This window comes from Paramormyrops kingsleyae, chromosome 1, assembly GCF_048594095.1.
Source record: "Paramormyrops kingsleyae isolate MSU_618 chromosome 1, PKINGS_0.4, whole genome shotgun sequence".
Classification (NCBI taxonomy): domain Eukaryota; kingdom Metazoa; phylum Chordata; class Actinopteri; order Osteoglossiformes; family Mormyridae; genus Paramormyrops; species Paramormyrops kingsleyae.
This window is the reverse complement of record NC_132797.1, coordinates 67,498,893-67,521,277: the sequence shown is the minus strand read 5'-3', so window position 1 is coordinate 67,521,277 and position 22,385 is coordinate 67,498,893. Positions and strand designations below refer to the sequence as shown.

General features: G+C 40.6%; 1 protein-coding gene across 9 annotated transcripts in view; it reads right to left on the bottom strand.

The window, feature by feature from the left end:
* kcnj3a (potassium inwardly rectifying channel subfamily J member 3a) overlaps positions 1-22,385 on the bottom strand; it is a 46,824-nt gene that overhangs the window by 2,831 nt on the left and 21,608 nt on the right. For 2 of the 9 annotated variants that reach the window (XM_072718208.1, XM_072718211.1), the window contains one exon: positions 15,042-21,815. In XM_072718208.1, coding sequence (XP_072574309.1) covers positions 21,217-21,815 — 599 coding nt within the window. In that variant the 3' untranslated portion in view covers positions 15,042-21,216. Of the gene's footprint in view, positions 1-3,805; positions 6,197-15,041; positions 21,816-22,385 lie in introns of those variants that run through there. The other 7 variants (XR_011993831.1, XR_011993830.1, XR_002837504.2 and 4 more) reach the window with 7 other exon arrangements.

The window sequence follows — 22,385 nt, the reverse complement described above, 5'->3', positions numbered from 1 at the left end:
AAATCTGAATTTGGTTGCAACACAATCAGATATATCCCTGTGCTTTGAATTGCATGTTTAGCTATTCACAGACTTCAGAGGCATGATATCGAAACATAAGCACATTTGCAAATGAGCAAATGTTTGTATGGCCGTGGATTGTGACAAAAAGCGTGTTTCCATAAAAACACAGCCGCATCAGTCTCCTTGCCTCGGATTTTTATTGGTGTTGTTCAGTATTACATGAGTATTGTTCAGTATTACATGAGTATTGTTCAGTAATGCGCAGGGCAGCAATGTTCTGAAGAGAGTTGGCAAAAGTCAGCGACAGGCTCATAGCGTTAGCAGATAGCTAACGAGACAGCTCGAGATGCACCATGCACGTTCAAAAGCACTCTGCTGACACAAGGGGGACACTGTGCACTGTGGTCGTCTTTTTTTCTTTTTCCCTGTCAGCGTAAATATGGCCAGTAGTGAGTAAAATTAAATACGAGTGCGAGCTTGGAGATCGGGAATAAGAGGAAGCAGATGGCTCACATTTTATGCAAAGTCACACTGAATAATTTTTCCTGGCAGACAATGTGACTGAAACATCTCCAGCCAGCTTTAATTGCCTGGCTAAAGTCTGTTATTCTCCTTACAGATATTATTAGATATATTTTTTTCTCAGTTTCTATTTTTAAAATTACTATAAAGCAATGTTCTTTGTTTCAAACACATTCATGTCACCATAATTCACACATCTCATAAACTATGCATGTTACCCTGAAAGCCCTCAAATCTACTTAAAAATCTACACTCAAGAGCTATTTTATTAGGTCCACCTATTTCGGATGAGGTATGACTACTTTTTCTCCCAAACCATTATCAAGGGTTGACGAGTTGTGCTTCAAAGAAACCTTTCTACATGCTACTGTTGTACTGTGCTGTTATTTTTGTATTTGTGGTCTTTCTGTCAGCTTTAACAAGTCTGACCTCTCTCATTAACGATGTGTTTTCAGTGACAGAACTGCCCCTGACTGTTTTTTTACCCTGTTAACTCTAGACACTTGTCACCCATAAGAATCCCAGGAGACAAGATGTTTGTGAGATGCTGGAAGCCCCATGTCTGGCACCAACAATCACACCACATTAAAAAATGCTCAGATCACTCAAGGAAGCCATTAAAATGCTTAGCTGCAAAGTAACCCAACTCATTGACCCTCTCTGCATGCGATATACATTCTGTATACAGTTATACAGTCTGTATATAGTTAAAAATGCAGGCTACTCTATCAGCACTATGCATCTGATCCAATGGATCATTTCCGGTGGTGGATTTACAAACATGTTGTTATGCGAGCTGTTCATAGCTGGAGGGGGGAGAGCATGCGGAGTGCCGGGGCCCAATCAGAGATCGCCATCGGCAGCCCAGGCCCTTCAGCTCACATTCTCTGATATCATTATATAGTGCCCTGTCTCCCCACAGCATCCAGTAAAGGACCTACCAGCACTGTTAGATCCGGGGGCCGACGTCAATCGCTGTCACCTCCACGCAGCACCTTTCGCCACGGTGAATGGAATGTACCAGAACTTCTAGTGCATATGTGGTGTATATCAAGGCCTCCCTGCTATTTTTCCTAAATTCCATCAGCAGTGCAGAGTCCTCTGCATGCAGAAAAAGTTGGGGACTTTGGCGGTGGGGGGTGATTACATTTGCAGGGGCTGGGGATCAGTCGCATGCTTTGGATTCAGTTGTATTTCAGTCTGCCAATTGATGACCACTGTTACTGTTAAATAAATGTGCAAAAAAATGTACTGTGTTCAATAAGCATATGCCCTGGAGTTTAAGCCTATAAACCCAGTCTTTATGTTCTTTTACATTCAGTGACTGTCACTTTAATACGACGTCTTCATTCTGTAGACATTATATGACTCGCTTTTTTATTGTTCTATAATATAAACAGTTTTCTCATTATAGACTAATGCTTTTTCCTCTTATATCTGACACTATCTGACCTGCACTGGACGTGTGCTGATTACTGATTATGTCCCTGTATTGATTCATTTTCTAGTTTAATGTATGTCTCGCATGTACTGGTATATGTACAGTATGACTAAGGGTAGAACTGTCTGATGAATGCAAATTGCATGCTCTCTGATATGGGCAATAGGGGAACATATCATTCTCATTTAAACGAGTTGCTAATTAGCTCCCCGACACAATAATGGCACATACAATTGCACCTAATAGTAGTATAGAACTAGACATAACTTTGTGTAGCTATTGGGGAAGGGTTCATTTAGAGCTGATTTCGTTTATATCTGATATAAAAATCTGTACTGTCCACATGCATTAAAAATATTTGCAGGCATCTTGCATAAGACATGAACTAAAGAAATGCATTCATTTCAATGACAATGTGAGGCGTCATGAAGAATACAGAAATATTTTCTTCTTCTAAATGTGTAGCCATCTGAAATGCAGCTTGAATTGAAACAGTGAATTGTTGCAGACATTTATTTAAACCCTTCAGTAGGGTGCATGTTTGAATGTGTAGCTTTTCAGATTTTAATGATAATGAAAACCCAGATAGGGCAACAGACATAAGACCCGTGTTAAAAACGTTTATTATAAAATTCTCAAGTTGGTTTCCAGGAGTAGTTGTCTTCATGGATATGATATTTCATGAAAAAATATTCCTGAGAAAGTCAGTAAAATAGTCAGATGTATAAATATGAGAAATAGCAGGTTGTTATAGACTAAAAACACTAGCCATAAAATAATAACACTAAACCATCAAAGACATCCTGTTCCGACTAATAAATATATCACTTCCCTTTTCTGAGGTGATCTGAGTCTCACTTATTTATACACTGTTTTTGTACCTAATTTCCATACCGATTGCAGATCTATTCGAACTATAGATCACTAATTTCTATTCTGTTACTGTTGCTGCTTTATTAGCACGTGGGTTTGTTTTTCCAGGTGAATTCTGGCGTCTGCTTGTCCAAAGCAGCAGGTGACTCAGAAACTGCAGCCCCCAGTCTGATACTGGGCCCTCATTCCATCCCAGTGGTGATATTGGCCCTGCACTCAAAGCAGTTCCGAAAACTGCAAAGTCAGTCTCCCATGTTGTGTCAGGGGAGCGAGTCAAAGCAAAGGTGCTACCTTTCAATACCAGGATAAACCCCTCTGGTGGGGAAGCTTTTTAAAAACATTGACTCAGCGCCGACTCAGAATTCTTACGTCACATCTCACACTGATGATTAAATTTCTATAACTGCTGTAGAATGGCACTGACAATATATTCATATTAATTGTAAGCATTCTTTCATTTTTCTGGCCACAGTGGGTTATGAAATCTATAATTCTTGACCTGCAAAATGGAAACTGGGAGATATATATTGAATTCTGCTGCCCAAAAAAATTATGGGGAAAATATATATTTTAACACCTTTTTTTCTTGTTTTAGAAGGGGGAAGACAGTACTTAATCTTAAATGAATCTTAATAAGTACTTATTCCAATTAGTCTGAGCAGGCGTGCTGCTGTTCACATTACCCTCATTCGTGTGATTGTTCTCTAGGATATTCTTTTCCTTTCATAACCTCACTGTTCTGTCTTCCCCCCCCCCACCCACCCATAAAATATGTAGATGTTAAATTCTGGGTGCAAAAAACTCTTGACTTGCAAGTCAGTGTCATGCAACTTACTGTCAAAAGTGCATTTCCCATTTTTAAGAAATTGTCCTTTCTCGATATTTTGTGAAATTTTAATGTGCTGCTGAAACTAATCACTACTAAAATGTTAAAACTAAGGCAATAATTCTGCATATTTTCCCTGCGCTTAAATACATATTAATATTTATATATAGTGTTCACAGTTGCTTTTAGCCTTGTTTAAAGCCTGGTTATTTCAATTCATAGGTTAATATATTCATAAATGTACCTTTCAGACTCTGCATATACAAACAAACCTCATTATAATTCCCTAAAAAAACACAAAAAAGCATAAAAACACAAAAAAGGGTTGAATGTTGCCAGATGTATTCAGCAATATCTGTTCCATTAATGTAGTACAACATATATTCAAATTTATGTGGCATAACTCTCAAAAACAGCATAAAAATCATGTTCATCAAAGCCTATGATCAAATTTGCTAACATCCCCAGACTTACACCGAAGGCTGAATTAACAAGAGTCTGTTTTAACTCCCAGGGTTTGATGTCTACCCTAAAATAGCTTTAGCATGTTGTCATGGTAACCTGGCCAATGTTTAAATGTCAGTACGACATAGTGTGCATGATTATGGAAGAAGTAATTAATGGCCTAATTGATTTAATCCTTTGTTGTAATTAAACTGCATGCTGGATAATATGATCATTTTCATTTGAGATACATAGTTCTTATTAATAAGGCTAAAAATGCATGTGTCTTAGTATAACTTAGACACCGATTTAATAGTCATGAAAAAGTAAGGTAGTGCAAAGCATCTTATCCTGTTTTTATTGATTAAATAAGATAATCTTGCTTTAGCTTTAAATTGTGTTGGGGTGCTGTATGAGAAACACATTCACCTGGATAAAAATACGAATCCATCCCATCCGGGGATGCGCACCCTCCTGCCTCCTGCCCTGTGCTTCCTTAGATAGGATCCAGGCTCACCTCAATCATAAACTGGTAAACTGAGGGGTGAACGCGTGGAAAAACATCAATGGTGGTTCCTCAGTAGGTTACAGCATCTCATTACTGACCCTATGGCCCTATTTACACTTGGTTTTAAAATGCATCCTGGGCAATCGGATGGCAAGTGGGCAGGATTTACTACAAGCATAACCTACCATCAAGATGTAATGTGATCCGAGCACTCAATGTGTTTGGGACACATTGATCTTTTGTAGTGTAAACGCTACTGCATCCTGATGCGTCGCCAGCAGGGCCATTTGACCTTCCAGTGGAAGTGACATAGGCGGTAATGATATCTGAACATAAGGAGCCAGCTGGTCGCCTAGGAGACACACGATAAACACAGGTGCAGATGACCATGTGCCTTGGGTGTCCACTTATGATCTGATCGCCTGAGGCAAACAGGACCTTTGTGGCAAAAAAACATTGACAATGTACATGTAGCTTTGAATGGAACTTTGCATTTTCCAACAATGCTACAGTCAAGGGGTAGAAGAGAGGTCATATTTCCCATCAGGCATCAGGAAGGGGAAACCTGCTGGAAAGGATTCGTCAATGTATAGTGTATATGTATAGTGTATACAGTATGTATAGTGTATATGTATAGTGTATATGTATAGTGACAGGCTGGTTACCTGGGGGAAGCAAACACCAGGTGAATGAGTACAGCTACTGGAAGAAGCAGTTTTAGAAGGAAGCAGCCCTCTCTGTGTGGGGAGCTTGATGTACAAAGAGATCTCTGCGTGATACCATGTCGATCTTGGAGTCTCCGCGTGTTCCCACGCTTGTGTTGGCCGTGGGGCGTCAGTGAAGATGATGTGGGGGGTGAGATGAGGCCGTTCCAGGGGGAGGCTGGGTGGGACTGCAGCCTGGCAGCCGAGGCAGATGCCATTCACCTGCAGAGCAGCCAGAATCCCGAACCGGGAGTGACGTCGTGGGTGCAGCTGGAGCCCGAGTGGCGGGGGTGGGGGAGGGGTGCAGCTGAACGTTTTAATTAGGAGCCCATTGTGGCCCTCAGATAGGGGGCGATGTGAGTGTCCTCATCAGTGCAGAATGTGTGCATGGTATAGATTGATGGGCCAGCGTTGGCAGCGTTGGCAGCGAGCAGATGGCGAGTGGCACGTGGCAGGAGAGCTATAATTCTACCAGGGTTCATGGTTGCTGGGTGGTAGGCAGTGACGTTAGAGGATTTCAGAAATGTGTGTGTGTGTCGGAGGGGGAGCATTTAAACTGCTGGGTTTGCAGTGCATTTTAGGAGTGAAGGAATGAAGGAAATTAGAATGTATATGAGTGGAGGTTGTACCAATGTCCCAAAGGCCATTTGAAAGCGAAGGTACATCTGCAGCCAGAGATTCGATCATGTTTATGGAGGAGGAGCAGAATTTTTATTGGTTCTATAAACTCTCCATACTTACTGCCACAACTGGTTTGAAAGTGCATGGTCCGATCCAGCCGGTGAGAACGAATTATGGGGAAATGTTCTGCATTCGCCAGTGGATCAGCAGGGTAGGCTTCTGTGTCTCTGATCAGAAAGCCTCTGGTTTGAATCCTGTGCATGGCAGAGTAAGCATACGGTCAGTGGGCTGTTGAGAACAACCCTTCACCTCTTGAAAAGTGCTACAGGGGTTTTGGATGGATGTCAGATCCCAGGTTGCCTTCTCACCTCAACCTGTGTGTATGTCTTAAAAAAATGAAGAGCAAGGTGAGATATGTGAAAAAACACTTCCCAGTGTACCTCTATTTATACAAATGGCAAATAAAGTTTCATTTCATAATAGACCGGGAAAGACCTGAGTATTTGTGAGGAGCAGGAACCACATGTATCAGAAAGCTGGGTGACTGACATCTTCAGTGATCCCAGACTTGATTAGGGTAAATGCTCTGACCACTCACTACTTCCTCTTATGGCTCTGCATTTTGCAGGGAAAGCATTATTCTGAAACTTATGAATTATGAAGACTGTGTCCAAAAGGTAGACATGCTGAACCCAAACAGATATTCCCGCAAATGCCATATCAGAGCATGTCAATTATCTTGTTCCACGGTTTGCTGTAAAAACTCTAGATCTAAGACTAAGACTAAGGTTGTTTTGCTGCGGCTCGTCAAGGTGCTTCCAGTGCTCAAAGAGGATTTTTGGACGATAGATACAGTAACAGAGCTGCACAGAACCTGGTGATAAGCAATGAGAAATCCATCAGCAGGATTTGGATTCAATGTCACAAACGGTCAATATGCTTCAGAACAATGTTGAAGAAAGTGTGTACTTTAAAATTTGTGGACAGATAATATATGCAGGCGCCGTGAAACTTCTTTAGTCTGTACGGAGTTACATCCTAGCCCAGCTGACTTCCCATAAGGTGTACAGTTAGCTGGTCGCTATGACGTTATGTTTTTCTGCTTTACAAGGATTATGTTACCTGACTGTATCGTCAAGAAAATCCTGTAAGAGTTTTTAGACGATTACAGGAGTCAAAGGGGTTTGCAGAGAGGCTGAGCGAGATTTCCTGCATTTTAGTAGTCAATGCTGAGATTTTATTTCCATGAGGTATTTCCTCGTGTGTGATTCACTCCATCAGTGTTGCGGGCAAAAGGACAGGGCAGCAGACTGAAGCCAGGGACCATCAGCAGGTGTCAGACATAACCTTAAAACTAACCCTAACCCTAAGGCCATATGGCCCCATACAGGCCAATGAAGTTTCACAAAGCTTACATATATTATCTGTCCTCAGAAATGCACATGCTGTCCAAACAGGGCATCCTGGGAAAGGCCAACGAGGGAACTGATTCGGACATTATATGCACATGATCCAAATATATGCTATAACCATGACCTTCATTTAGATTACCAACTTATTGTATTGTGGAGATGATAATGGACCGTGACAATGGGAGAGGGGGTTAAAGGGATTTGGGGGGGGAGGGGGGGCGTATCGAGAGTGGACACAAGCCACATTCCACATGCATAATGAAGGGATCAGCAAAAATACACAAGCAAAATAAATGAGAGCAAAAGTTATATCAATTTTGTATTCAAAGTAGGCATGACAAAGTTTAGTCTTGACAACTTAATATAAGGTAGTTCATATGGTTAAGAGATTTAGTATGTGTTTACAAACATGATGGTCTATTTTCCAAATACAGAATTATACGCTGACAGTGCATGTATCTAGTAAATACCAGTATATTTTAATCACTGGCCTGGTTATGAGCCTTTATAAGCATCTTTGCAAATGTGTGCAAAATATCACATCCTGTTTCTCTCTAATGTGCTGGAAAAATAAGAGTTGTATCTTATTTTAACACAACTTAAAACACAACTTATTCTTAGAGATAACTAGAAGTTGCCTGTAACATTTGGTTTCAGTATACAAATTCATTTGTTTACATATGGGTATATTTGTTTTTATAGGAACATTCAAATTATAATCACACCAAATTTCAAACGCTGTTCTTTTGCTTATTATGGAAAATTATATTTGAAATCACCCGCTGAACAAATATGATGTGATTAAAAATGGTTTTTAATCATTCATAATGAAAACTTTTCAGGGTGTGCTAATAAGACATTGTAATATTCTCAGCTTGTAAGCCCTTATTGTTAAATATAAAATGAGGTGTATAATTTCTTTTTGAGAACATAATTTGGTTCTGTTGCAGTTCACTGTTGCTAGGAAACCAGATATGGGGGGACTTTCATAAAGAATTTAGGATGCATCATCAATTACTAATTATCACATAAAAGAACTAAACACTTCAAAAATTATCTCACTTTAAGGTAAATTACATCTTTGAGCACTCACATAATGTTATTAATTCATGTATACTTCAAAAATTCTTATTTAAATACTGACAGTTGTCACCGCAATTTGGGGAGCGACACTTGCCTTTTACAGTGAAGATCAGCTGACCTTAATAATGAGAAGATAAAGGCCGGAATTAGTTCTGGGAGGGAAATTATGGGATGGTAGGGTTTTTTTTTTTATAACTGAAGCCATAATCACTGTATAGAGCTCCAATATTTCTCCTTGCCTCTGCTTGACAGTTTAGTTAGAAATGAGTGACATATGGAGACATTATCTCTTGCATCTCATGTCCTTGGATAGGCATCGCCTTGAAGTGGGGGGGCCTTTACCTAAACTCCTGGGCCGTCTGCTGCCGGGGGTCTGGGCATATTGTGATTACGTGGCCGTCGATGCCTGTGACATGCAGCTTTTTAGGTCTCTCTCTCTCACTCCCTCTCTTCCTCTCTCTCTCGCTCCTTGCCTGCTCTCCATTCCACACAGCTGGGCTCTTTATCCCTCTCCCAAGATAAGCATAAGACGTGTTACGTTTGCAGGCCTGACAGCCCACAGAGCCACCCAGGCGAGCGGAAGCCTTCAGCCAGGCTGCAACAGCGCGGCGGCTAAAATCTGATCTCCTCGACTCGGTTATTTAAAACTCGCCAAATGTACCTCTGATGGCTAACATAGTTACCGGCAATCCTCCATGTACCCTTTTTTTAGTTTTAGTATGTTTTTTTTTAACGTTTCCCCTTCATGAGCGTCTGATGCATCTAGCCGTTCACCTGGAAAATATGCCCTTTTCCAACCGTTGGCGGTTGTTTATCTCACAGACTCGTCAACATTTTTAGCGAGTTAAAAAAAGCAGCGCCCTCCCTTCGTGATTCAGGCAGGAGAGGCTGCAGCCCATCCCCCATGCAAAACTATTATTCCTGTTTGGCGGGGATTATATGAACACATTTCTTTTCAACCCTGAAGCTTTACTTCAAGCACCACAATTACGGGATGCCATGGAGAGAGTCTATTTCCCCTCAGCTGACATCCAGATGGACAAGGCAGAGAGGCGTTGATTTCTGCAGCAGAAACTGCATTCTTTCCCTCATGGCAAAATGCCTGACATGGTCCTTATGATGCTTTTCAGAACTGAATGAGAACTCTAATATGTAACGCGAGATGCTAAGGTGCCGACATCTTGGTGAGATTAAGGCCTCTGATAGCTTACTGCTAAATGTGCCTTCAGACCAAGGGGTGTCGTGAAGGGAATCTCACCCTTACCTCCATTTCACAATGCACGTCCAGGTCCAGAGTCTGTCGATCTCCAAAGTAACCTTGATGGGGGTGGCTGCTAGGCAGAGTAGCGTCGGCAGAGTCCCATTGGAACAGACGAACGAGCATGTGTGCAGAGATTTGCTGGGCTTAGCGAATATTACAGGCAAAAACCAAAGTGAGTATTCAGGAGTGCACAGCACCCCCCCCTCCGCTTCCCCAGCCTTGCTCTGCTGAACAGGACTGCTGGGTAATTGACTGGATAATTGAGTGGAGAAGGTCTCTGACTCAGGAACAGAGTTTGCCCTGACAGTTACACCAAAGACTTAAATGAACAGGTTATTTTTAGGTGAAAGATTTTGCAGAGATCTGATTTCTTCCCGTGCTGCTTACTCGCACACACACACAAAAAAAAATATCAAACAAGAAACTCACCAAAAAGTTGTCAGATCAATAGGCAAACCCTTCTTTCACATTCTCCTGAACATAATGTCTTAAAGATCTCTTATGATATCTGACATTTGCACCCTTTTTTCAGTGGAGAAGCTTGGAAACACAGCAGCTATAAAAATTGCACTGACTCACTAAGTACTAAAATGACATCTTCAGAATTTCGTTCTGCGACCACGGTGCCGCTCAATTTTTTGGCGGCGTGTGTTTCTGATTGCCCACAGAATGCATGGGCTTGATTTACACGCTAACTACAGGTGCGGCTGACGTTTTAGCCTGTACAAAAGCACGTCTGACAGAACCATCCAGCGACACAAAAAAAAAAAAAAGATTAATGTGAAAACACTATGCTTTGGTTGAATCTAAAAGCCTCATTTGCAATCTGCAGACAAACATCTCCCTATCTCCATCCATTTTCCACAACTGCTTATCTAATGCTGGGTCATGGTGAGACAGGAGCCAATCCAGGAGATGGAGGAAGCCATTAATGTGACTGCAGTCCATCGTAGATCTTACACATATTATGGAGGTAACACTTCACCTCGTGGCACAAATAATGTAGCATTATGCTATTACTTATGTGTTAATTAACCACAAACTAAGTCTTAGATACATACTGATCTCATGTTAATTCATCATTAATTAATTGTGATGCATGTTTTATCCCAAGCAGTTACTGTATTTGTTACTATATATATTAACTCTATAAACCTTTGGGAACTACTGAAAGAACATGTGATGAATAACACAAGAAATTTCATATTCATTATTCTCAAGTAGACTAAATTCTTATCTGAAGTAGACTAAATTTGTTCATGCTTTGTTCATGCTTTGTACTTCAGTATTAACTGAGTTATTACTAAGTATTTCTGCCCATCAAGTACCATTATGGCTAATTTAGAGATAACAACTCATTTAAACTACATGCCTTCAGCTTGCGGCAGGAAAACGGGAGCCCCCCAGGAAAAGCACATGGATATGGGGATTCAAATGCCAAACTCTTTGGCCTGGTGTGAATATCGTTCATGTAATTTAATGCAATGTTACAAAAAATCCCTTCACAGATTATGCTAGTAACGACTTAATATATTGCTGGAAGAATGTAATCAAGAGCTTTCATGAGAATTTAATGCTTCTAAAAGAATCTAAACTTAAAATATCCATCCATCTTGCAAGCATTTATCTAGTACGAGGATACAGGGAGGCAGGAGTCTGGCCCAGAGGGCACAGAACTCTCTGGATGTGGTGTCAGTCCATCTTAGGGCACATACATGGACACATAATTACACATCACAGGCAATTTGGAGATGTGACTTCACTTAAATCGACAACTTTGGACTGTAGAGGAAACCTTCACGGCATACGGAGAAGATTCAAACTCCACATAGAGGACAGGGAGGGAAATCGAACCCGACCACAGACGTACAAGGGTTACAGAGCTGACCACTGATTCACAATACCTCACATGGGTAAAGAGAGTATGAGACATTTACACATCTATTTATTAAGGTACTATTGCCCTGCATAAATTACATTTTAGAAGTTAAGTCACTTGTTAAATTTATACCTTGACAGTATCACACTGCGTGTGCAGCTGGCTCACACGACACAGTTACAATCAGTGGCACTTTAGTGAAAGGATCCTTTAAACAAAATAATCATAAGCAGCACTAAGTGCTCTGGCATCCACAGTAATTTGCAGACATAACATTGATGTTATTCCGGAAGATATGTAGATTGATGTACAATACATCCACAATTAAAATAAGTACCTTTAGACTGTAAATCATGGACAGGGTTAGTTGCAAAGGGAATGCTAACAATGATTAATGATAATCCATAGTATCACTGACATAATGCATTACTAATTAAAGGTTGCATGTACTTCATTGCAATCCACTGAAGTAAAATACATGAAACAATTACAACATAAACATCAAAGAAATTAAGCCAACACTGCCAAAAATATTCACTGTCTGTCAACCACAAACACACTTGCCCTTCAGGGTTAAACCATTAAGCATCTGTCAGCAGGTGGTAAATTCTCACTGGTTTCCACATCCCATTCTCCCAAACTGACTTACTTGTACTACAATTACTGCACACATCTACTTGTAGTAATGTAATGTAATTAATTGCACACATTTCTAACACAAGATAATAATGTAATGATTTCATTTTCCATAAATAAGACTCTTTTTTTTTTTGCTTTCCATAAATAAGACATTTTTAATTGCTTAGTTGACACTTTCATACAAGGTGACATCTTACATTTATGTAGATGGATATGTTACCATGGTGATGCAGGTCATGCATCGTGATCAAAGGTCCAAAGGAAAAACCCTTCTCCGAGTGTTTAAAAATCCATCCATCCGTCTTTCGCCCACTAATCCTGGTCAGGGTCTCAGTAGGCTTGGAGCAGATCCAAGACACCACAGGACACAAGGTTGGGATACACCCTGGTCAAGATGCCAGTCTATTGCTGGGTACATAGAATAACACAGTGTTGAGACACCAAGCAACCTAATTCGATGTTTTTGGACTACAGGAGGAAACCGGAGTATCCAGAGAAAACCCACACGGCACAGGAAGAACACACAATAAGCAGAGGCAGGACTGAAACCCCCAAACTATGGAGGTGTGACACAACACTGTAGGGCTACTTAGTAAACCACTATGCCAGCAGGCTTAAAAGCAAGAGACATAGACCAATTTGGAGAGGATGTCACAGTTATGTCACTGCAAGTGGTGGGTAAAAAACAGCTGAAACAAGCGGAGGGAAATAAAAGAATAAGGAAAAAAATATATTCTTGTGTCCTGCACATGTTTTTTTCCACACAGGCCCCTGACGTGCTGGCTTTGTCTGTCCTTCCCATTCTGACATACAGCTGAACCTTAAATAGCAGAGAAGCTAATGTAGCTGTAGCACGACCCTAACCTGTGACAATTAGCCTACATTAGAGAAGGAACATGATGTAAATAACAGATCTAGGTAATAATTACATATGCAATTAACAGAGCACATACTGAATTAGACCTACAGTTACAGCATGAAATAATAGAATAACATTTTTACATACACCTAGATAGTAGCAGTTGTAGTGATTTACAATAAAAAGGAGTTCATACTTACCCAGCCATGCAAATCTCAGTGTTCAATGTTTTGGACACAACCGCAAAGTACAAAATTGTATGTGTCAGGAGCTACGTATGGCTTGAGCTTCCCTTTCATATAGAGACTGGGTTTTTCCACAAGGTACACGAAGATGTCAGGCAACTGTGACATTTAGTTGGACCCTTGACCCACTGACCTGACAGTGAGTACAGGTCAGGACACCTCACCATGTTGCTAAGCGTTAGATTATTAGTGTAAGACAACCTGTCTTCTGCTGGCGAACCATTAAAATGCTTGGAGAAGGCGTGAGATGATCCGTATTCCCATATTGTAAATTTGATTTTGGAGCTCACACCTGACACTGTTACTGCAGAACCGTCTCTTTCTGCCACCAGTTTAGCCCCGCCCATAAATCACATCATCACTGTTTACAACAAAGAAAACGGGCCTAAAACGACTTTTCAAAACATCCTGATGACCTCAGCATGAAAACAGAAGGACAATTAAAATCTGCTTTATTAAAATTTATCAACAATGATTTAAGCGTGAAAGTAATTCAGAACATCCAGTCAGAAACTCAAGTAACATCTTGCTGTAAAACTTTTTTTACGTGGTGAACAAACCACAGAATAATTTAAATTTAGTATTCAATCTGGTGGCGTGAAAACTGATTATATTTGTTTTGGATTGAATTGTATGGAGATGTAATTGGAAATTATTTGCAGAGATACATTTGTACCCTTCAGCAAATAGAGAGGTGAGAGGAACATCGTGTTTTATCCTGTAAGATAGTTGCATAGTTGCATGATGCTAACATTAGATTGATTATCTCTCAGCATTGTGCGATTGGAGAAGGCCGTTTTCTACCTCTAAATGTAATTTATTTGTTTAATCATCAGATAACAACTGTCGCCTTCCTTCAAGTCAGCCTCCACGCTCTGCGGGTCAGTGCAGAGCAAAGAGGGTGGACAGGAATCGTTCTGCCGCCCATCAAAAGCTCTTCTCGCCCCTACAGCCGCAAACCCACTACTGTAGCTTCACTATGAATTGCTGATTTATCGTTAGAATAAGTGAAAATCCATCCATCCATCAGTCCATTTCCCATAATTGCTTGTCCAGCACTGCGTCACAATAAGACTGGAGCCTCTGACGGGAAGCTCAGAGCAGGAGACACAATGTACAGGACGCAAGAATTTTGTAATTTGTTACTGAAAAAATTAAAGAGTTAATTACTGAAATGGAATTCATAAAGGCAATCCACTGTACAGCTCTAGAAAAAAATACGAGACCACAGCAACATTTCTAGTTTCACTTATTTCTCAGTTTTTGGGTATGCATCTTTTTAAAATATACATTTTTTTGCAAACTCCAGCCTGGCTCTTCCCTGCTACGCATTAATGAAGGGCTTCCTCGCTTTCTGGGACTTCAGGCTCTGCTTCTAAGAGCCTGATACAAGCTGTCCTTCCAGTGCACTTCACGCCACTTAATGTTTCCCTTTCTTTTTGAAGGTCGTTTGATGTCATCCTCCAATTTATGAGGCACTGCCAGATAAGTTGATGGTCATCTCTGGCATTAGAAAGTTGCTTCTGCTGTCTACCCAGCTGCTTTTTGTTCATTCCCTTTGTCTCCTGCTTCATCTTATTCTTGTGTACTGCTGTCTTGGAAATTTTGAACCTGGAAGCATTTAACAATGCAGATTCCTGAAAAGTACATCTTTTTCCAGAGCTGCATGTAGCAAAAATCGTTATGTATACACTTTGCAGTAAAACAAAACATAATTAATATAATTAATTACTGAAATGTAGTTTATTAAGGCATTATACTCTATTAGCTAAAATAGCTGTTAATGTATACACTTCACAATAAAACAAAACTTGATAACTGTTTCAGTCTGGAGCCAGTGAGGTAGGGCTTAATTTGAAACACAAAGTTATTTACAGCCACGTCGCAACTCATGGCATTTTCTGGCTCGCCGCTGTATTGATCGCGGGGCTGGCGAGGGAAATGTGACAGAGCCGACGGCTCTCTGGGGTGTGCCGCTGGATGCTGGAATCTGAGGGAAGGCAATGTATTGCTGGAGGTGTGTGATGAATTCACATGGCTGAACATCACAGGTAGCTTCCGCTGTTCTGTATTGATTCACACCTTCCGAAGACCCGCACCAATGCTGTCTGAAGATTTAAAAAAATTGGAAGAAGAAACCTAGCGATTAAAATAGATAGATTTTCTTTTTACCGTTTGAAAAAGGGAACTGAAATCAAAATACGCCCACACAGCTTGATAACATGTCACATTTAGACGAGGTGTTCGAAATGCCAAGAAAAAAAACAACATCTGCAACAAAAGTGACCAAATCAAGTCTTTAAAGTTTCTGAGAGAACGTACTCCTGGTTTATTTCATATATTCTCTGTATATACATGCACACAACTTGGATAATGAGATCCTGAAGAAATAATATGCACTGCAGCTGATTTATGAAAATGTACCTCTTCTAGAATCGTTTTTTCCTTAAAAAAATGTGTGATAATTGGGCACTAAGTGCCCCACCACTTCTAGGCCGTTATCTGAACATGCCCCTCCCTCCGCTACAGAAATGGTTTCTTTATACCAACAACTACAAACTGTAATATATGTGAACTCTGATATTAGCCTATCTTCCCATGATCACCTGGCAGACGAAATGTGATTGGTGGTTTTTTGAATTTTGGGTGCACCATCCATGCCCAGTCTGGCTTCCACATCTAGACAGTTTCACATCTACATGACTCGGTTTGTGGGTCTTGATTGTGTAGCAACTTTCCTCCAAAACTTCAAACTGACACTGGGCCTATGCAATAAAGTCTGCAAGGGGACACGGCAGGTGGTGCTGTGACTTCACAGCTCCGAAGTCTGACTGAACCAATGTCTGCATCCAGCAGTTTTGTCCCAGTTCAAAAGGGAATGCTGTTGGATCTAAATTGCTGACTGTGTGTGAGCTCTGTGGTGTCTTGTCTATGGTGTACAGCCAGGTTATAAACAATGCCACCCAAACCTAAGAGTTACCCAAAAAATTACAGACATTCTGTGGCCACTTAATTATTTACGCCTGGTGGTTAATGTGAAACGCCTAAGATGTGACTGAATAGAGTGTCAGTCACCATGCATGAGACCGGCAAAGTTACCATGCATGAAACGTCTGATCTAAGTGTTTTATATATGGTGTGATTGGCCTCAACAGGCGTGGTGGTTCTTGCATCTCAGAAACAGCTCCTGCGATTTTCACACAGTACAGTGCCTAGAGTTTACAGGGAAATGGTGAGATAAACAAAAAAAACATGCAGTCAGCAGCAGCCCTCTGGGCAAAAAAAACATCCAGTTAATGAGAGAAGGTCAGAGGAGAATGGCCAGACTCATTAAAACTAACAGGAGGACCAAGACGAAAGCTCAGTGCAACACTGGTGTGCAGAAGAACATCTCTGAATGCATGACTCGTCATCTCCTGACGTGGTTCTTCAGACCTATCTGGGTCCTATCTGCTCGTATGTTGGGGTGCTTAATGAAGTGGCTACTGAGAAAAGACAAGAAACACAAAGCTTAATGCGGGCTTGTGAAAACCAAACCTAAACTCAAGTCAAATTGTCAAAGTTTAATACAGGTTAAACAGTACTAATACATACAAGTCCACTTCCTACCTGTGTGGATTGTACAATAAATATATCGTCACATTTCTCATGCCCCAATAACTGTTTAAGATAGGCAGACATTTCCATTTCGGGAAAAGAATTACCCAGTCTCGAGTTCTATAAAACACAGACCTGCTGTGTCTATAAATTTGAGAAAACAAGCATAGAAATTAAAATCGAACAACAAATGTATTTTGCCCTATAAAGGGAAGGCCGAGGAAACCAAGGCTGGTAATTGGAATACATAAAAAAGGTTTTTATATTAAAATAATGCATCCCATAGTTTATGTTTACAGGAAATGAGAGATTGTGCGTCATCTGAGCGCGCATTCAACCGCAGTCATTTGAAAAGCTTTAGAGCAGAAAGCGTTGGTCTGTAGGGACCCCAGAACGCCTCATGGGGTCTGCTTGTCCCCCTCCAGGGACAGGGGACATTCACAGACGGTATTACACAGATTCATCACCGTAACGATGAAGAGGAAGCAGACCTGTCTCAGGGGGACCCAGCGTCTTTATCTGGATTTACTGTTCTTCACAACAGCAGAAGATGAAGGGATCCGAAGGCTCAATCTCACCATCTTCTTTTGGGGGTTTGGGCATTTTTATAGGTGGAATAGTACCAGACACCAGCCTACTGCACAGTAACTATCGATGCATTTTGAATCAGGCCTGTTTCCAAGCTACTAGTGTCTAAAATTCTTCAGCAACTAATTTTCAGCTCCATCAAAAAAAATTCTCTGGGTACATAGCTCTCTTACTTTTTAATTAACTTCTCTCTAACAATATATAAGAACATGCCACAGGGAAGTCTGAAGAACCAGAGAGAAGACCGAATATTCTTGCGAAATGCCGCCTATGTGGTCATCAGGGGTCAATGTCAACTGGACATAGCCTAATAAAAGTTATAATTATATATTTATACATTTATGTATTTCAATATAGCTACAGTGCTTGTAGGTCCATTATAAAAATGCCTTAAAATGACCATAGACCATACTAGAAAAGATATTTAATTGATGTAATAAATCAATATTGAATGTAATAAATTAATAAGCATATAAAACCAAGTATCTTGCTATCTCAAAGCATGTAGATCTCTGAGAATATAAAAAAATTAACAAGAGGTTAAATTAGAAATTATTATGAACTCTACATTTATGAATATAGTTATACAGTATAATTTGAACAAGATAACGTTTTATATTAACAGCACCCTCATAACGCATTCATAAAACATTCAGTGCACCTCCATAATGCATTTATAATGCATTCATAGAACATTCATAAGCACCATGTAAAGAGCACCTTATGTGTTATACATGTACATATACCTATAATGTACTATATTTACCTTCATAATGCATTATAATGCCTTATGCTGAGCATTATAATGCATCATGAAGGTACTCATAGTGCATTATAGATGACAGCTTCATATAGGATCCATAACGCATAATAAACATAGCCATAATGTGTTATGCCTTTTTATAAATAGTTATAGCATGCTTATAATACTTTATGAATGCATTATAAGGCATTATGAAGGTCTATAATGCATCATGAAGACTGCTGACTGCTTCAACTAAAGTGTTACCCATGTTCCTTATACTATGAAAGTGCAGTTAATGTAAAACATTTATGCCATTATGTCCTTGGTGTGTGTGTGTGTGTATTATATATATATATATATATATATATATATATATATATATATATATACTGTATATACACACACATACATATATATACACACATACACACACAAACTTATATACATACAGCGGTACCTCAGTTCTCGAACTTAATCCGTTCTGGACTCCGGATCGAATCCTAAAAAGTTTGAGTTCTGATAATTAATTAATTAATTGGTTCCCGGCCCCCAAAATTACACCTAAATATGTTTTTTTTATTTTTAGCATTTAAACACAAAATGAACAGGAAAAAACAAGAAGAGCATTTTTTTTTCTTAATGGCTTCCAAAACGATTAAGATCTTATCCCAACATTACCCCTGTAGGTATGTGACTAACGCTCCCGGTGAGCTGCTGAGTCATGGCACCTGCCGCCCGAGCACAGCCGAGTGCACTGTTCAATGGGGCGCGTCATTGTTTTGCGTTTAGATAATGTTATTCGGGGAAACACCGATATTAATGACGTAGTTCACATGTTCTTCTGCAGCATCGTGATCGAATTTTTTCTGTCCGATTTGTAGAAGTCGAAAAATTTTGTTGCGAAAAAACTGTCATAAAAGTCAACATTCCATTACCCGAAGGTAAGTTACAATAGCTTTGATACCATATATATTTGTTAATATACATATTTGTCTACATCTGTGATTAATTTGAAGCATATTTGAACATCCCAACATTGTTTTTGAGTGCCCCGAAAATTTTACTTCTAAACGAAAATTTCTTAAATATGGCCGAATATCGCCACTTCAACAGCTCATCTGGTGACGATCACAGCCATCATTGAGAAGTTTTATCACAACCAAATGCTGCCCTAAGATGTTTATTAATGATCCCTGGTGTGATTTGTGTAATAGTGTTGTTAATAAGCTGATGGCAAAAGATTTTGATGGATACTTCATGCACTAAAAACGGCTGCTATGCCAAGCCATGGGTCACATGACCAAGTTAAAGGATTGTGATTGGTTGCGGTCATTGTTTACAAACACAAATAGCCATGTGTGCTTTAGTAGTTGCAATGTTTAAACTTGCTTTTTAATGTGTATGTGATTGGATACTGGAGTGATGGAGAAACATATGAGGATGATGCTGCGCTGACTTAAAGCAACGCATTCTGATCCTGACGCAATGCATTACGGTTAGATGTTTTGCGACCTCTCACCCGGCTGCACAAACTGGAACCGCCTCCGTGACGACACACCTTTGTCCTTATTAGCTGAAGAGGTTAGTTACACGCATGGTGTTTGTATCCCAGGCAGTTCCGATGCGTAATCTGCTATTTCTTCCGAATATCACGTAAAGCAGTGAGAACTGGTTTTCAGTTAATTTACCTGGTAAAATAAAGTTTAAATAAATGACATAAATGATCTAATAGTACATGTAAGTTAGTGGTTTATTTATTGTTAGTTACTGTAATGTTGCGCCGCTTTATTTGGTTAATCGTCCAGTCTTGTGAATAAGGCATTCAAGTAAGAATTACATTGTAGTATGACTCATTTCCGGGCCGTACAATTTATATTAGGTCAGCGTTCACGGTTCGACTTCTGATATTCAGATCGAGTTCTAGGTCACTGGTTTGTTCGACTTTCAAGAAATTCGAGTTCTAGTGAGTTCGAGAACTGACGTACCACTGTATAGACTCACCAATCGAATGAGCTTATTTATGTTAGGGAAAGGCAAATGGCAAATACTGTCTGCCTGTTTTTTTCCCAAAATAAATCTTGCGTTTGATGTAAACCACACATCACTGACATTCAGTTATCATTCAGCCATTCATTACTTTTGCCTAAACCATTAAAAAGGCCATGTACTTTATTCAAAATAAAAAATATTCAGTTTAACATATAAATATCATGTAAATAGCAAAAATACAGCTCTGAATGGAGAGTAAAATAAACTGATGTGACATTGGAAAGGCTTACCCTCCTTCCCCCAGTGTTTGCTTCTAAACTCTTCACTAAGAGTGACATGCACTCAAAGTTAACAGTTAGAAATGCTATTTTGTGTTAGATCAGGGGTTTTCAACCTTGGGTCTGTGCAAAAACATATCAAGGGGGAAGGAACCAGAAATATTAATCTTCTTAGCTAACGAGTTCTTAGCTACTTACTCATAATGATCACTCATTAGTGGTAGAGGGTCCCTAACTTTGGTCTGTTTTCATCTGGGCTTAAAAAAGGCTGAATTTCCCTGTGTCAGATTATTAAAAGAAGCCATCTCTGAGCGTCTCACACTTCTGCTAAAGGGTGATCACGACCTAAAGAGGGCGAAAACATCCAAGCCTTACTCCCAAGCTTCTCTGGTGAAATTTATTTATCTTGATGGTTCCTGTGAACGGACAGCTGTCTAAGTGCCATGCTGCATGGGAAATGCTGTTTTACATGCTTAGCTGTGCATGGCAGTAGGTCTTAGCGGCGATACAGCATCCTGACTATCAAAGGTCCCATATCAAAGCATGTATATTTACACCCATAAATCTATATACGAAAACGTTAGATGTATATCTTGAGTATAATATGATATTGTCCTTAATAGCTGTGCAGAACGGCAGATGTGGGAGAAATAATTCAGGAGGGGGGAAGAGCTGTTACATAGCTTGTCTTTTTGATTTTTACGTAAACCTGTCTGAATTCATTTTTCGGAGTTTGGGAGGGAGGTGTTCATCCATGCGCCCACCGCCTCCTCCTCCAGCCAACTTCTGAAGCTTTGGAGGCAGATCGGCGACCGACTTGCTGATGGGTTCCGCGCTGACCTTGGTGACCTTGGAGCCCCCCTTCTCCTCAGAGACGCCGGGCACGGAGCTAATGCGCTGCAGCTTGATGGGCAGCTCGCCCAGGCTGTAGGTCATCTCCGAGGCAGTGGAGCTCATTCTCAGCAGCTTCCGCGGCAGGCCCTCGCGGCCCGTCATCTTCTGCAGCTTGGCCGGCAGCTTGGCTGCCACCTCCGCGTCCTCCAGCTTCTCCAAGCAGTCCAGCGAGCTGTCCTTCTCGCCGCTGTTGCTCAACGAGGGCGCCATCAGTGGGGAGGAGATGAGCAGGGCCTCCTCCTGCTCCTTGGCGCTGTAGGGCGGCGTCGGCACCTCGAAGGTGCCGTGGAACTGCGAGTAGTCCACCTTGAAGAAGCCTTCCTCCAGGGATATGACCGGAAAGAAACGGTGTCCCCAAAGGACCTCGTCCTCAGTATAAGAAGTCCGTGCCTGACAAGTCATGCCTGCAGAACACAGCAAAACACAACTCTGTGGAAGCAGGAAGTTTACCTAAAAGCGTTACATAAAAAAAATGTCACATCGTAGACTTCATCTCGATGATAAATCCTCAAACTCTGCTGCTCTTTACCTTAGCAGATTCCGTCTAGCAGCTAATTCCCTAACTTTCCTTTACAATGAAAATGTAATGGTATTAATTTATTCTGTCTTTTTCTTGGGATAGTTAGAAAAAATGTGCTCATTTTCCTTAATTGCGTTCTGACTAAAAGTGGGTGCTAAAAGCGGCCAGCCACTTAAGATGCACTCAGTCCTGCATTTTGGGTTGCTAAGTAAAAGAGAAGGACTGAGTCTGAATTTCTGAGGTCTAAATATTCCCCACTGAAGAGTTTAACTGCAGGGAGACGGCATGCTCAAGCGCGCCAGCCATGGGGAAATAAATTCCCTTTTGCATATTCCCATCATAACTCCACTGCTAAAATGCAAACCGATAACTGCTAAGTCAGCTACACAGTCCATTTACTTCATTTGCTGACATCATCAACCCGGAGTGATGTGAAAATCCAGTCCAGCTGTCT